Source organism: Dama dama, chromosome 10 (genome assembly GCF_033118175.1).
Source record: "Dama dama isolate Ldn47 chromosome 10, ASM3311817v1, whole genome shotgun sequence".
Classification (NCBI taxonomy): domain Eukaryota; kingdom Metazoa; phylum Chordata; class Mammalia; order Artiodactyla; family Cervidae; genus Dama; species Dama dama.
The window spans coordinates 10,078,662-10,096,299 of record NC_083690.1 but is presented as its reverse complement, the minus strand read 5'-3'; the positions used below and the strand labels follow the sequence as shown (position 1 = coordinate 10,096,299).

At 47.3% G+C, this 17,638-nt stretch overlaps 1 protein-coding gene across 2 annotated transcripts in view; it reads left to right on the top strand.

Moving 5' to 3' along the window:
• Nucleotides 1–16,701, top strand: part of GRIN2A (glutamate ionotropic receptor NMDA type subunit 2A) — a 430,691-nt gene extending 413,990 nt beyond the window's left edge. Inside the window, exons 11-13 of one of the 2 annotated variants that reach the window (XM_061152806.1) lie at nt 8,866–9,104; nt 14,902–16,074; nt 16,418–16,438. In XM_061152806.1, the coding sequence (XP_061008789.1) occupies nt 8,866–9,104; nt 14,902–16,074; nt 16,418–16,438 (1,433 nt within the window). Of the gene's footprint in view, nt 1–8,865; nt 9,105–14,901 lie in introns of both variants that reach the window. The other variant, XM_061152805.1, reaches the window with a different exon arrangement.
• The last annotated feature ends 937 nt before the right edge of the window (nt 16,702–17,638 follow it).

The following is a 17,638-nucleotide window of genomic DNA, read 5'->3' as shown; positions in this document are numbered from 1 at the left end:
GTCTTTTTCAATGAGTTGGCTCTTCACATCAGGTGGCCAAAGTATTGGAGCTTCAGCATCAGTCCTTCCAATGAATATTCTGAATTGATTTCCTATAGGAGTGACTAGTTTGATCTCCTTGCTGTCCAAGGGACTCTCAAGAGTCTTGGGATCATAGACTCCAGAACTGGAAGGGCCCAGGGAGTGTTATGTGATCCACCCCACCCACCAGCTCCCTGGCTTCAGGCAGGAACTAAAAGTATCTCCAGCTCCAATGTGTTATTGTCCAGTTGCTCAGTCGTGTCCTACTCTTTGCGACCCCATGGACTGCAGCACACCAGGCCTCCCTGTCCATCACTATCTCCCATAGTTGGCTCAGATTTATGTCCATGGAGTCACTGATGCTAACCATCTCATCCTCTGCTGCCCCTTTGCCTTCAGTCTTCCCCAGCATCAGGTGATAGGTATTGAGTAATCAAGGTGTGCCAGGCACCGTGTGCATGTAACCTTGCTTAATTCCGGTAGAACTCTTATAGGTCAATACTGTTGTGCTGCATTTGGTAGATGCCAGAACTGCAGCAAGTCCCTTGCCCTCTATGTGCCTCATCTGTAAAATGGGTGTGATCCTGGCCCCAGTCACCTTACGTGGCTATGAGGCTACCTGGGTTAATTTGTGAAAACCTTAGTATATGCCCTGAAACAGAACAGAATTTATATAACTTTGTTAACTGAAAGAGTAGAAAAATAGATCCGTGAATGGATGAGTGGATGGATAGATAAGCAGAGTATCAGATCCAAGATCAATTGGGTAGTGAGTGTTGAAGACGAATTGATCATAGGCAGTCTGACCCTTGTTCTACCTCCTGTGACTGTCTCGACCTTACAGGGTGATTCAACACACTCCCTAAACTCTTCAGGGAAGGGGGATCCCTTTTGTAGCTTATTCTAGGTATTCTCCCTCCCTGAAGCATTCTTTCTTGTGATTTGCTGGATGGTGTCTACTTGAATTTTCATCTATTCTCTTTTGCAAATCTGAAAGCCCTGGCTTTGACTTTGTGAGGGGATGGATAATGTGAGAAGTCCCATGTTTGTGTGTGAGGCCTCACTGTCTGCATCCTTTCTGTCCCTTTTGTCTGACCAGCCCTGTACATTTCACATAGCCTCTTGCAACAGCATCATCTAAGAAGCGGATGGAAGCGGGTCTCAGATGCCACACAATGCAGCTCAATTGTTCTCACCTGGTACTTTTAGATTTTGCATCTTGATGGCTCCTGCCTTTTGAAGCCCCATCACTCTGCCTTTTAACTAGCAACTGTGGGAGAAAGCTGGAAGAGAGAAAGGGAGAGGAAAGACAGAGAGAAAGGAAGGGAGGAGGAAAGAAAGAAGGGAGGAAGAAGAGAAAGGGAGAAAGCTGTGACACCCTGCTCTGTGATCAGGACGTCACAGCCTTCCTTAGGGTGGCACAGAGCTCAGGGTCCAGCAGAGGAGCACGCGGCTGGCAGTGGCGTCTCCCCTGAAGACAGATATAGCAAGAACACTGAAACAGGCGTGACCTCCATGCCTGCAGAGGCCTTTTCAAGTGCATGTGAGCCTCCCATCATTGGAGGTAGAAATAGAGGGAAGGAGAGAGCTTCCGTGTCATGGAGTTGGGAGCTGTGCTGTCTGGAGGGGAGAGGAAGACAAGACAAACCCAAAGTTCTGCCACCAGGAGCCTTTAGCTTTTGTCTTCCAGCAAGAATAAGTCTGCTTCAGGAAAGGCATTTAATTGCCCCATTGACCGGCTCCATGTCCTAAGATCACCCCGACAAAGATTGTGGCCTCTTTGTAATGGGCCGAACTGACATGAACTAAGCAACATGGACTGCTTCCTGGGAGGGGAAAGCAAATGACATTTGGGCTTCTCCCTAGCAGAGGACATGCATACTCTCCAGCCTTTTACTCTCAAGCCCACTCCCTTTTGCTTTGTATTTCCTTTCTTTAAGTAAGTAAGTGTTCGTCGCTTAGTTATGTCCGACTCTTCCTCTCTTTATGTGGCAGAAAATCTCACCCAACAGATCTGACGCTTTTTTTTTTTTCTTCTTGCAATGCTGCCCAATTTAAACCTGGAGATGGAAAGAGACAGAAACAGAAAATGTGGATGCAATGCTTACTACCTGCTGCAAGCATGAGAAATAATCAAAATCGCAAAACGTGGTTCCTGATCTCCCTCAAGGAGATGACAATATATATGAGTAAATTAAAAACGAAAGTAGAAAGTATTTGAACTACAGTTCAGTAGTAGAAAAGGCCAGGAGGCAGGAAATGAGTGGCTGCAGAATGACTGGAACACATTGTAACTGGTGTTAAGAAATGTGTGTTTGCCCCCCTTTCGGGAGGTGGGTCTGGTTTACCAAGTTGACCTATTTCAAAGAGAGGTGTTTGAGCAAAATGCAGAGGAAAAATCCTTATATTTACATCCTGAAAGGAATCAAAATGATCTTCCTTCTACTGAGACTGACCCTATTACAGGCATTCTGTCTCTCTTTGTGCATGTGCTAAATCTCTTCAGTCGTATCCGACTCTTTGTGACCCCATAGACTGCAGCCCGCCAGGCTCCTCTGTCCATGGGATTCTCCAGGCAAGAATACTGAAGTGGGTTGCCATGCCCTCCTCCAGGGGATCTTCCGAACCCAGGGATCGAATCCGCATCTCTTATGTTTACTTCATAGGCAGGTGTGTTCTTTACCTCTGGTGCCACCTGGGAAGCCCCTGTCTCTCTTTGAAAGTGAAAAGTAAGTGAAAGTGAAAGTCACTCAGTTGTGTCTGACTCTTTGCAACCCCATGGACTATACAGTCCATGTAATTCTTCAGGCCAGAATACTTGAGTGGGTAGCCTTTCCCTTCTCCAGGGGATTGTCCCAACCCAGGGATCAAATCCAGGTCTCCTGCATGGTGTTGGATTTACCAGCTGAACCACAAAGGAAGCCCAAGAACACTGGGTAGCCTACCCCTTCTCTAGTGGATCTTCCCAACCCAGGAATCAAACTGGGGTCTTCTGCATTGCAGGCGGATTCTTTATCAGCTGAGCCATCAGGGAAGTCTTAGGACAACACCAAAGGGAAGATATGCTGGGAATTTGACAAAACGTAGTTAAAAGACCCATTTCTGGGTCCTCACAAGCTCCAGCCATTGGGAGAAAGTCAGCAGCAGAGTATTTTTGGAAGGATGGCATTGGTGTTTTGGGGAGAGGAGGAAGCCACTGTGTAAATCTTATAGCATACAGCAGGCAGTGAATTTGGACGAGTCAACGGTGGTGCTGAGTGGACGATGAGGTCATATTGCTGACTGTCCCATGACATTTGTGAGCACAACACTGGAGACTGTTAGAGGGAAAAGAGCTGAAATCAAGGTAACCCTTCCCACCGCTTCCTGCATCACTGATCCACCAACACCCTCCCTTGTGAGTGAAGAATTTACAATATACTATTTATTTGTACTTCCTCTTTTTCTCCCATAGACATGTATGCTTTTAAAAAATCATGATTACAAAATTTATGGGGCTTCCCTGATGGCTCAGAGAGCAAAGAATCTGCCTGCAATGCAGGAGACACAGGTTATAACCCTGGATCGGGAAGATTCCCCTTGAGAAGGACCCACTCCAGTATTCCTGGAGAATTCTGTGCACAGAGGAGCCCAGTGGGCTACAGTCCCTGGGGTCACAAAAGGTCAGACACAACTGAGCGACTAACACTTTCACTTTCACAAAAGCTATACCCGCATATATGGTAGTGGTACACTGGAAACTTAACTGATGTGGGAACCCTTCATGCTACAAACTGCATAAAAATGCAGCATTATAGGCATGTACACACATACACATATGCAAGCCCATAATGCACAGCCAAGGCCAAAAGGAAGAGAAATCCTTCGGTGCCAGAACCAGAGGGGAAAGGGAATCCTCATGGTATGTTTCAGCTGTGGTGCCAACAGGGAGACAGGCAAGAGGGATGGGACCTGGGGCTTTACGATCCGCAGGGGGACCCTGAACTGTGCAAGGAGATGATACCATGGCTTCAGTCTGAGACTGTCAATCAATCTGTGAAAAGGAGAGTAGAAAAAACAGTCCATCATAGCAAAGGAAGTACAAGGAGCTCAACATCTGTTTGAAGCTGAGAGATTAAAACTCAAATTAGTATGGAGGTTTAAATGTATGTTAATGGTGGAGTAATTATGGTCAGATTTATTTCACACAAAGATGTAGAGAGCAAACATATGAACACCAAGCAGGGAAACGGGAGGGTGGATGAATTGGGAGATCGGGATTGACATGTATATACTATTGATACTAATGGGATTGACAGGTATACACTGTTGATACTACGTACTGTTATTGTTCAGTTGCTAAATCCTGTCCAACTCTTTGCAACCCCATGGACTGTAACACGCCTGGCTTCCCTGTCCTTCACTATCTCCCGGAGTTTGCTCAAACTCATGTCCATTGAGTCAATGATGCCATCCAACCATCTCATCCTCTGTTACCCCCTTCTCCTTCTGCCCTCAATGCTTCCCAGCATCAGGAAAATAAATAACGAATGAGAGCCTACTGTATAGCTTAGGGAATTCTACTCAACGCTCTGTGATGACCTCAGTGGGAAGGAAATCTAAGGAAGAGGGGATATATGTATACGTGCGGCTGATTCACGTTGCTGTGTAGCAGAAACAAACACAGCATTGAACAGCAACTATACTCCAGTAAAAATTAAAAACTGGTACATCCAAAGCCCCTGGAACCATGGCAGGAGCAGACCCAGAGCCCCTCCATAAGGCCTTGTCTGTAACCCAGGTTGCTTGGGAGTCCCGTGGGGTTTAGGGGAAGGACAGCTCTGCTGAAGATGCGCTCATAATCAAAAGTTACAAATGCCACAAGGAAGCAATCCACCATGAGAGTCAGCACGCATGGCCAACAGAACAGAACCCTGAGAACGCAGATGGCAGGGGGCGGTATGGGGCTGAGAATAATCTGAAAGACTATAGGTTTGAAATTACAAAATGTATAAAAGTTTTCAAAGTCATAACTGAAGAGTAGGACATTATGACAAATGAACAGGCAGAATTTTAAAAGAACCAAATGAATGTCACAATTAAAATAGATTAAAAATTAAAACATGAAGTCGAATATTACCAATGAAGGAATAAATGAACTGGAAAATAGATCTGTGGGAATCAGATAAATGCAGGACAGAACAATGAAGGAATGGAAAACATGAAAACAAAGTTAATAACCTAGAGGATAGAATGAGAACGTCTAGAATATTTTTAAACAGAATTTAAAAGTAGCTTATTAGGATTTTTTTAAGGAGCCATGGGCGTGTAGGATCTTAGTTCCCTGACCAGGGATCGAACCCATGTCCTCTGCATTGGGAGCATGGAGTCCCAAACACAGGACCACCAGGGAAGTCCCCATCTAGAGTATTTTAAACAAAATTTTCTGAAGATAAGATTATCATGTTAAAGATTTGCAAAGGATTTGCAAATTAAAACAATGTGATACACACCTTATTGGAATGGTCAAAATCCAAAACAATATCAGTGCTGGTGAGGATGTGTTATATGAACAGGAGCCTCATACATCGCTGGTGGGAGTGTGAAATGGTACAGTCATTTTGAAAGACCGTTTGGCAGATTCCAAGAAAGCTAGATATAGTCTTACAATATAGTCACTGATAATGCCCTTAGGTATTTACCCAAATTGATGTAAGTTGAAAACTTATATCCTCATAGAAACTTAACCATGAATGTTTGTGTTTCTTTCATAAATGTCCAAACTTGGGAACAACCAAGACATCCTTCAGTGCATGCATGCGTGCTCAGTCGCTTCAGTTGTGTCCGACTCTTTGCAACCCCATGGGCTGTAGCCCACCAGGCTCCTCTGTTCATGAGATTTCCCAGGCAAGAATACTAGAATGGGTTGCCATTCCCTTCTCCGGAGGACCTTCCTTACCCAGGGATGGAACTGGCATCTCCTGGGTCTCCTGCATTGCTGGTGGATTCTTTAACCACTGAGCCACCTGGGAAGCCCCATATCCTTCAGTCATTGAATGGATAAACAAACTATATGTCCATGAAGTAGAATATGGTTTAGAGATAAAAACGAAAGGTCTATAAAGCCAGGGAAAGATATAGAGGAATCTTAAATGCATCTTATAAAGAGAAAGAAGCTTGTCTGAAAAGGCTACACAGTATATGGTTCCAACTATAGGATGTTCTGGAAAAGGCGAAACTATAGAGACAGAAGATCACTGGTTGCCAGGGGGTGGAATGAGGGGTGATGGGGGATGAACAGTTGGATCACAGAGGATGTTTAAGGCAGTGGGACTATTCTGTATGATACTGTCTTGGTGGATACATGATGTTAAGTGTTGGCAAAACCCAGAGAATTGTACAGCACAAAGATTGAGCCCTAATATAAACTATGTGAAGAGAAAGTCACTCAGTAGTGTCCGACACTTTGTGACCCCATGGAATAGTCCATGGAGTTCTTCAGGCCAGAATACTGGAGTGGGTAGCTGTTCCCTTCTCCTGGGGATCTTCTCAACCCAGGGATGGAACCCAGGTCTCCCACATTGCAGGTGGGTTATTTACCAGCTGAGCTACCTGGGAAGCCCAAGAACACTGGAGTGGGTAGCCTTTCGCTTCTCCAGGGGATCTTCCCAACCCAGGAATTGACCTGGGGTCTCTTGAATTGTAGGTGGATTCTTTACCAGCTGAGCTACCAGGGTAGTCAATATAAACTCTGGACTTTAGTTCACGATAATGTAGTTGGCTCATAAGTTATAAAAATATACCACATCAATGCCAGATGTTAATAGGGGAAACCAAGAGGAATGAGAGGAGGGACTGTGTGGGGATTCCACTTTTCTGCTCAGTTTTTCTCTAAATTTAAAACTATTCTAAAAAATAAAGTCTGTTAATTTTTAAAAAGATGGGGAGAGTTAATCATCAAAGCAATGATGGGTGAAATGCTTCCAAAATGAAAGTTATGAGTCATCAGATTGAAGAATCACAGAGTCCAGAGCAGAACAAATAAAATATATCCACACCTAGATTCCACACAAAGACAGAATGAAATTCTTAAAAGCGATTAGAGAGAAAATATAGATTGCATAGAAAGTAATGATAAATACATGATGAGCTGACCTCTCCACAATTACAATGTAGGTCAGAAGGACACTTAATAACATCTCCAAAAGGTCTACGAAAAATAAGTGGCACCTCCGGCTTCCATGTTCAGACAAGTGTTTCAAGAGTGAGAACAAATGGAAAGCGATATACACACATTTCATAAAACCTAAAGAGAGCAATGTGAAGGCGGTAATTATGATTAATCTCTTCAAAGAAAATCAGACATTTTGAGCATTTCTTTATTTTTCTCTGCAAGTGTTTTTTTTTTATTGAAGTATAGTTGATTTACAATGTTACATTAAATTGTGCAATATAGCAATTCAATATTTTCATAGATTATACTCCACTTAAAGTTATTACAAAATAATGGCTACATTCCCCTGTGCTGTCCAATACATCCTTGTTGTTGACATATTTTATACATAGTCATTTGTATTTCTTAATCCTATACTTCTATCTTTTATATCTTAGAGATCACATGTATATGCAATATAGTTGTACTCTTCATGTAACATTCTGGGCATCTTTTTTGATTTTCACTGTTTTTGAAGTGTAACTCTTAAAGGCCTGAATCATAGTCTAAGCACCATGGTTTAGTGAATTGCTAGACAGTTAGTATAATTACTAGACATTTAGACCAGAGAATTTCCTCCTAAATGGCAACTGGATCAAATACACATAAAAGAGAGACAAAATAATGCTTTTTTTTTTTTTTTCCATTGAAAATCCCACCTGCTTCTTTAGTTGCCTGCCAAAGTGGGGAAGTATTTAGTTTGCAAGGGGCCATTTAGAAGCAATCGAGTTGTTTCTTTGCAAGGAACACTTTGTGCTCTAAGTGCATTGCTTGAGGTGACTTTTTGGAATAATCTTTGATGCTCTAAACAAAGAAATGACTAGTGTATCCTTCCTGTACAAACGTGTACCAGGCTCATGCTGGGTGCTTCCTGGACAACAACCCTTGCAGGCTACTATTTAGGAGAACTTACCACATGTAGGAGTTTTGCATATGTGAGCTCCTTTGATCTTCCCTAGAACCGGAGGGAGTATGCACTATTATTCTACCCATTTCACCGACAGGATAACTGTGGCTCTTAAGTAACACAGCTAGTCAGTGAGGAAGTCATAACAGGAATGCAAGTCTTCCCACTGCAGCCTACTGTCAGCTTATCCCATGTCCTGTTCTAGGCTTGGGTGGATGTTGAGGGTGGGGATGCAGAAAAGCAGGGTGCTGTGTGCTTAGTCACTCAGCCGTGTCCGACTCTTTGCAGTCCCATGGACTGTAGCCCACCAGGCTCCTCTGTCCATGGGATTCTCCAGACAAGAATACTGGAATGGGTTGCCATGCCCTCCTCCAGGGGATCGTCCCAACCCAGGGATTGAACCCAGGTCTCCTGCATTGCAGGCAGATTCTTTACTGTCTGAGGCAGCAGGGAAGCCCAAAGCAGGATGGGAAGAACATTATAATAATGACCAAAAAGAAAGAGAGAGATTCAGGGACTGCGCCAAATTCTCTCTAGACCGGATCTCCTTTCATCCTCCTACAACGATGCTACATAGGTGTTGCCATCGTTATCTTCCGCTGACCAGGGAGTGAATGCAGAGCTCAGTCCCTCCCCTTGAGGTTGCGCAGCTCTAAGTCACACGTGTCTGCCCCAAGCGCAGGGCCGTCCGCCCCGCGGCGCGGGCCCTGCTCCTCACCTCCTGTGGCTCTTGTCTTCCGTCCAGGGGAGATGGAGGAGCTGGAGACGCTGTGGCTCACGGGGATCTGCCACAACGAGAAGAACGAGGTGATGAGCAGCCAGCTAGACATCGACAACATGGCAGGTGTGTTCTACATGCTGGCGGCCGCCATGGCGCTCAGCCTCATCACCTTCATCTGGGAGCATCTCTTCTACTGGAAGCTGCGTTTCTGCTTCACGGGCGTCTGCTCCGACCGGCCGGGCCTGCTCTTCTCCATCAGCAGGGTCAGTATCCCCGACGGCTACTTCCCTCTGCAGCAGGCAGCTCCAGAAAAGCCCTGGGGCTCCCAGAGTGCTTTGGGACCCCTGGGCAGCGGGTGGGGGGTCTGCACACCCTCCCCTCGCTCACCAACCCTTCTCGGATGTGTGGAAAGGGCCCCGGGTTCTGTGCTCATGAGCCAGAAGGCTGTGCAAGCCAGAAATGGAAGGTGAATAAATAAGGCAGGCCGGGCCTGAGAAAAATGGCACAAATGAAATGAAAAATAGCAGCTGGACCTGGGTGTCAAGGGGAGAGAGCCATGGAGACTGTGCTAAAATATGACATCAAACCCAAAGGCTATGATCATTCTCTACTCTTGCTAAGGATGGTCTTGGTGGAAGGCAAGGCCAGTTTTCAGTTTTTGTAGGGGAAAATGGCCATCTGGTTATACAGGGAAACTTTCAATTTTTATTTTAAATTTTTTTGGTTGTGCTGTGAGGCAGGCAGGATCTTAGTTCCCCAACCAGGGATCAAACCTGCACCCCCTGCAATGAAAGTGGGGAATCTTAACCACTGGACCACCAGGCAGGGACATCCCTCAATTTTTAAATGTTAGTAACTAATTCCATTGAAAAGCAGAAAAACACCAAAACACATGGGCTAAGCACAGCCAGTCTGCGGCCTCCCTGACAAGCACCCGGATGTGCTCTAGGACATTATTAAAATTCCTCTGCGGGATGCTACAACGTTTGCATGCTTTCCAAGAGGTCCCATTCTGGCAAAATAGAATCACCATGTAAAGCCATGTGTGTACCCAGATAACAAGCCACAAGAATGTGTATGATGCAACAGAGCCCAAAATGAAACAGAGGCTTGAAGAACCACGAGAAAAGGCACACACTTCACACAGGAAACAAAATACACGTTCAGCCCAACACAGACAGCAGCACGGAGTACACATGCCATGGTCAGTGCAGCCACGTGCAAGCCACAGAAATCTCCTTCCATGCTGCACAACATGGCACGTGTGTGTGGCCATACACGGGTACACATGGGGAGATGCGTTAATCACTGTGACAGTCATGGAAGGTGCTTCTATCTGTGGGACACATTTATTTCCCAGGCACCATCTAAGGACTTTATACTCTTCATCTCATTTAACCTACAAACCACTTCTATGAGATCGGTACTGATATGGTCCTAGAATTGGGGAAACTCACAGTTATAAGGTTAGAGGGATTACCCAACCCCACTCAGCCCCTTGCTGTAGCCAGGATCTGACTCTAGGTGGTGTAATAACAACCTGACCCCACAGTCTTACACAAGCAGCAGACATCATATACAAGCGAAATAAGAGATTTGGTACAAGTCATACTACACACATATATATGCACACAACTGAATGATGTTTACCAGTTCAACACAAACTAGTCACTTACTTGGATCAAATAAAAGCACATACATACATACATATTGTTCACTGATCTTCCAACACAGTATATGGGCTTCCCTGGAGGCTCAGATGGTAAAGAACCTGCCTGCCATGTAGGAGACCCAGGTTCGATCCTTGGGTCAGGAAGATCCCCTGGAGAAGGAAATGGCAACCCACTCCAGTATTCTTGCCTGGAGAATTCCATGGACAGAGGAGCCTGGTGGGCTACAGTCCATGGGGTCGCAGAGTCAGACACAACTGACGCTAACAGTTTCACTTTACATACATACATATGGTTCACTGATCTTCAAACACAGTATGATATTATCTATCTACCTGATAATCAATGTCATCTATCTGTCCACCCATTCACCCACCCATCCATCCATCCATCCATTCATTTATCCATCTATCCATCCATCTATTAATTTCTCCCATTTACTTGCCTTGGAATTTGTTTTACTCTGAAAGAATTTAACAAATTAAGGTTTGAAACATGGTGAAAAATAAGTAGTTAGAAGCATCTTGTTTTAGATGCTAATGTTTATTTGGAAAACAAAATAATCATTTAAACAGGAATTTGTGTGTTCTTGGGGTTTGGTGGTTTTAAGAGATCCAGAAGGTACACACAAGCTTAGTCAGGAGGATTTATTTTCTCCATTCAGTGGCAACTAAACTTGAGTTCTATGCAAATACATATTTCCTAATTAGCTTGATGGCATCTAAACACACAGATTGCTTAAAAATAACAACGTGCATGCATGTAGCTAGGTATTAAGCCAACTTTAAGCTAATTCTCTCCACCAATTACTGAAGGCGTTCCATATCCAAGTGATTCTGGGATTGCCATGAGCAAATGCACACAATTGCCTTTACTTGTAAATCCTGCTTGTTTTTGAAAGAGCGCTCTTTCTGTCCGAGATAGCATTAAGGAAGCCAAGTGAGGATTGTTATTCTGAGACATGAACTAAACCCCTCACTCCTGTTCCAAGCCTCTTGAGGGACAGGCGTGAAGGGGGAACTGGGTGTAGCATTGCTGTGTTGTGTCCTTGACAAGCCAGGACCTGAACTTCCATCTCCCCCTCCCTAGTGGAGAGAGGACCCCATGTCCCACGGGACACCAACCTGAGGTGCCTGCCCTTTTGCAGTGGTCAAGGGCAAAAGCCAGAACTCAGAGAGTCATTTATTTTACATTAGAACCAAGCTTCTCCCATAGCTGTGACTTTTGTCCATTACAACTTACAAAAAAGGCATCCTCTCTTCTGTGGGATGCTTTTCCTCTCCAAAACGCTGTCCCTTTCATTATAAAAAAAAAAAATATTCACTGTCATCAGCAAAGAGAACCGCTTCGGTTGTCTCCTAAGATGTGAGGAATGGGAGACATAGCAAAGACAGAGACCAAGGAGGTGGAAATCATGACATCCTTCCAGAGAGCTCAGAGGAGAGCTTGAGACAGCTTCTGGCTGGCCTGCAATGGGGACGGCAGAATAGAAGTCACGTACCGTCTTAGCCGGGGCATCCCAGGTGGCGCAGTGGTAAAGAATCCATCTGCCAATGCAGGAGGTTCAGGAGACGCAGGTTCAATCTCTAGGTTGGGAAGATGCCCTGGAGGAGGAAATGGCAACCCACTGCAGTATTCTTGCCTGGAGAATTCCATGGGCAGAGGAGCCTCATGGGGCTACAGTTCATGGGGTCACAAAAGAATCAGACACGACTTAGCAAATAACAATCGTCTTGGGCCATTCCGGCTGCTCTAACAAATTACCACTCGTTGGGTGCTTCATCAACAATAAAAATGTGACACTCACAGTTCTGGAAGCTGGAAATCTGAGATCAGGGTGTCAGCATGGTGGGGTGAACACCTCTTCTAAGTTGCAGATGTCCCCTTGTGCTGAAGAAATGAAAGGGCTCTGTGGGTCTCTTTTATATAGGAAGTGCTCCTGCCAAAAGCCCCACCTTGGACCACATGACCTAAGCACCCACCTACTACTAATACATCACCTTTGGGAGCTGGGATCTCAATACATGAATTAGAAGGCTAGGGGGACACAAATAAGCAGAGGATACCAGACACTTTAGGCATCAGGCCCAGGTGCCAAGGAACCAAGGAGGACAGTCATGCTCAGGCCCCATTGAGAATGTTCTGAGAGGTCAGGGTCCTCTGGGAGTTGGAGGATGGATGGAGCCAGTTGTCTGGGACAGCATGTTGAGTCTGCAGTGCTCCCTTCATCTGAACCCTTCGTGGGGCCGAGAGGGCATATCACTTACACAATCCATAAAAGGTAGCCAGAGTCTGTGAATAATAGAGAGGAGGAAAGGAGGACCTCTGCAGGGAAGAAAGAAACCCCAGCCCAGGGATTGGCCTTCCAAGGTAGGGTTTGGGCTTCCAAGGTAGGGTTTGGGCAGCATATGGGATCAGAAAGCCATGGTGGCTTTCCGGAGCTAATGTGCCGTAGTGAAGGCTAGCATCCGTTTCCTGCGGCTCTGATCACGGGCCCACTGTGTGAGAGGACAGAAGGGAGGGGTGACAATGGGGATGATGGAGCAGCTCACCCACTCACACTCACGGAGCCCCGTCCACGTGAGGTGCTCTGCTTGCATTGTCAGATGTTGCCCTGACATCCGCCTTAGAGTGTATGATTCCCATTTTACAGATGTGGAACTTGAGGCTCAAAAAGATGTAGTGACTTAGCCAAGGTCACAGAGCTAATAATGGATGATGCTGGGGCTCGTTTCCAGTGGGCTTCTGGCCTCTGACTCTTCCCACCCTTCTGTAATACACTCTCCCCGCTCCCCATCAGCCCATCTGGAAGATGGGTCAACTCAGTTGGAGAACCCCCGCCAACCCAACCTGGGGTACGGGCCATGTCCATCATGTTGACTCCTTCCCGAGGCTTTGCCAGGCAGATCTGTACCTGGGAACTGCCTTAGCTGTGTCATGCGAGCCCCAGGGGAAACCAGAGATGAGAAAAAGCAGTCGGCCGCCATCCTCCCAGCTCTTGAAACAGCTCAGCTCCCTGGCCGCTTCTGAGGGCCTCCTGCAAATACGAGACAACGAGCTCGTCTCGGCATGCGGGAGCACACCACTCTGATGGGGGAGGTTGGAGGCGAGTTCTCAAAATCTCTAAAAGGAAGACAGAAGCTCATTAAAATAAAATTGCAAAGTTAGAAAAACATGTAAAAGCTAATGTTCTCACAGTGCTAACAGCAGGAAGAAAAGGCTCTGATCTTGGCTGATTCAGACATGTAGGAGACACGCTGATCTTCACCCAATATAGCAGAGTCCCTCTAGGTTAGCATATGAGACGATTACATCACTGAATTGGTCAGGGAAAGCTTAAGTTAGCATAAAAGATTCAAGAGCCCTGCTCTGTGTGAAATACACATTTGTACAGTTTGACATCCAGCAGCCTCAGAAGCAAAAAGGAGACGCTGCTTCCTGGCAGGGAACAGGGAAAGGGACCACTCAGGGCCTCGAGAAGGAGACGAGAGGAAAGACTGCAGGAAGGTGAGAAGGGCCGTCCCCTTGTCCTGGGCAGCCTTCATCACGCAGCCTGTGGTGGAGAGGTCGGAGGAAGAGATGCTCAAACACACAACCGTAGGCTTTGCTGCTTACTCTTCCTTGACACAGTGGAGACTGTCTCTAGAAGACAAGAAAGATGCAGGAGGGCAAACAGTGGTGGCTGTCACAGTTACATGAGCATCCCTACCATGGGGATCAATGGGGCTGCTGTCATCAGAGTCTACACTTCTCACACATCCCACGAGTTTACCCCAGAGTCAGCGGCAGCTTCTACATCCCTTTCACAACCCCCTTCTTGGGCCAGACCCCTGTCAGTCTCTGGAGAACCAGGTCAGACCCTGAAGCCTGGACCTGATTGTTCCGTTTAGGTTGCTATTGTTGTTCAGTTGCTAAGTCGTGTCTGACTCTTTGTGACCCTATGGATTCTAGCCCCCCAGACTCTGCTGTCCATGGGATTTCTCAGTCAAGAATACTGGAGTGGGTTGCCATTTCCTACTCCAGGGGATCTTCCCAATCCAGGGATTAAACCTACATCTCCTGCATTGCAGGCAGATTCTTACTACTGTGCCACCTGGGAAGCCCAATTGTATGAGGATTGGAGGATATTTTTTCCTCAAATTCCATGTATGACTATTGGCAAACTTGTCAGATAATCTTGATAATCTAAATCAGATAATTAAACCAGAGAGACAAGGGAAGCCTGATGCTCTGCCACTGGTCTCATACACTTAAGAAACATTATCAGGATTCAGACTGCATCTCACTGTTTCTCCGGGGCGCCTAAGTCTCTCCTTTGCAGAGAGAGTTCAGGAGTGACATGGCTTCGTGTCCCCGATACCGCTGATGGTGTTTCTGTTCCTCCCCACAGGGCATCTACAGCTGCATTCACGGAGTGCACATTGAAGAGAAGAAGAAGTCTCCGGACTTCAACCTGACTGGATCCCAGAGCAACATGTTAAAACTCCTTCGATCCGCCAAAAACATCTCCAACTTGTCCAACATGAACTCCTCAAGGATGGATTCCCCCAAGAGAGCTGCAGACTTCATCCAGCGAGGCTCCCTCATCATGGACATGGTTTCAGATAAGGGCAACCTGGTCTACTCAGACAACCGGTCCTTCCAGGGGAAAGACAGCATCTTCGGGGACAACATGAACGAACTCCAAACCTTCGTGGCCAACAGGCACAAGGATAACCTCAACAACTATGTGTTCCAGGGCCAGCATCCTCTGACTCTCAATGAGTCCAACCCCAACACAGTGGAGGTGGCCGTCAGCACGGAGTCCAAAGGGAATTCCCGGCCCCGGCAGCTTTGGAAGAAATCGATGGAGTCGCTCCGCCAAGACTCCCTGACCCAGAACCCCATCTCCCAGAGGGACGAGGGGCCCGTGGAGAACAGGACCCACTCCCTGAAGAGTCCTCGGTACCTTCCCGAAGAGGTGGCCCACTCGGACGTCTCCGAAACGTCGAGCCGGGCCGCATGCCACCGAGAGCCCGACAACAATAAGAACCACAAGGCCAAGGACAACTTCAAGAGGTCCATGGCCTCCAAGTATCCCAAGGACTGCAGCGAGGCGGAGCGCTCCTACCTGAAAACCAAGGCAAGCTCCCCCAGGGACAAGATCTACACCATCGATGGCGAGAAGGAGCCCAGTTTCCACCTTGACCCACCCCCGTTCGCGGAAAGCATAGCCCTCCCCGAGAACGTGGACTTCCCCGACACCTACCAGGAGCGCGGGGAGAGCTTCCGCAAGGGGGACTCCACACTGCCCCTCAACCGGAACGCCCTGCACGAGGAGGACGTGCTCTCCAACAACGAGCCGTACAAACTCTACTCCAAGCACTTCAGCCTGAAAGACAAGAGCTCCCCGCACAGCGAGGGCAGCGACCGGTACCGCCAGAACTCCACGCACTGCCGGAGCTGCCTGTCCAACCTGCCCACCTACGCGGGCCACTTCACCATGCGGTCCCCCTTCAAGTGCGACGCCTGCCTGCGGATGGGGAACCTCTACGACATCGACGAGGACCAGATGCTTCAGGAGACGGGGAACCCCGCCGCCCAGGAGGAGGTCTACCAGCAGGACTGGGCCCCGAACAGCGCCCTCCAGCTCCAAAAGAATAAGCTGAGGATCAGCCGGCAGCACTCGTATGATAACATCCTCGACAAACCCAGGGAGGTGGACCTTAGCAGGCCCTCCCGGAGCATCAGCCTCAAGGACCGCGAACGGCTCCTGGAGGGAAACCTGTACGGGAGTCTCTTTAGCGTCCCCTCCAGCAAACTCGCGGGGAACAAGGGTTCCCTTTTCCCCCAGGGCTTGGAGGTCGGCAAGCGGAGCAAGTCTCTCTTGCCGGACCACACCTCCGAGAACCCTTTCCTCCACTCCTACGGGGATGACCAACGCTTAGTGATCGGGAGGTGCCCCTCGGACCCTTACAAACACTCGCTGCCGTCCCAGGCCGCGAACGACGGCTATCTCCGCTCGTCCTTGAGGTCGACGGCGTCATACTGTTCCAGGGACAGTAGAGGCCACAGCGACGTGTATATTTCAGAGCATGTTATGCCTTATGCTGCAAATAAGAATAATATGTACTCTGCCCCCAGGGTTTTAAATTCCTGCAGCAATAGACGTGTGTACAAGAAAATGCCTAGTATCGAATCTGATGTTTAAAAACCTTCCATTAATGTTTTATCTATAGGGAAACATGCCTAATGGCCAACGTTCCAGACGGGTAAATGGTGGATGCCCCAATAGTGCCCCGACCAGAGGACAAGGATTTAGGAAGGTATTTTTCAGTTGGTTCTTTTGCACATGGCTCCAAGCCGTAGTCTTCCACTCAAGGAATCTTGTGAGGTGTGTGCTGAGCACGCGAGAGCCCAGATAGGTGAGTCCTTAACCAAAAACCAATCTACACCAGGGCGAGTCTCCTGGACGTGCCCACCAGGTATGTCGCAATAACGATGCATCGGATGCCAGTGGTCATGTGACGAGTTCCTATGTTCCAAATCCCATTAAGACCAGACCACCCAGTAATTTCCTCATCAGAAATGCCTCACGGTTTCTCTGATACAGAATAAGCAATATGGTATGCATGTAAACCTGACACAAAATAAAACAAGAATGCATCCGCACTGTAGCGAGACGGAGTGTGCCAGAGATTAGGAAGTTCGGCTTTCCAAGTGGTTCAGCTTTATTGTTCTGCCTCCCATGATGGCCCCGGCCCAACCCCAGAACTCCAGGTTCCCCCAGAGGATAGCAAACCCGCGTGTTTGTGGTTCACTCTGCTAGCTTCCTCGTAGTCCATTTCCAAGACACATGGAGTGACAGGCCCAGGAGGGCCCTCACGCAGAGAGCAACTAGAGTCTCTTTGGATGTCCGTTTGTGTATTTCACAGACACGTTCTCACCCTTGGCTTCGGTGGTCTTGCTCAGAGCTGCCAGACTCACACACGTGTGTCTTCGATACCGTAAGTGTGGATCTTCCGTCTATGACGCAGCGGCCCTTGTAGTTGATCCCGGAGACTCCTGTGTACGTAAGTTTGCGTTTCCCCCTCTTCTGGTGATGACTCAGGGTTGTATAGTATCTGTTACTCTCCCCCTCCCTCCAG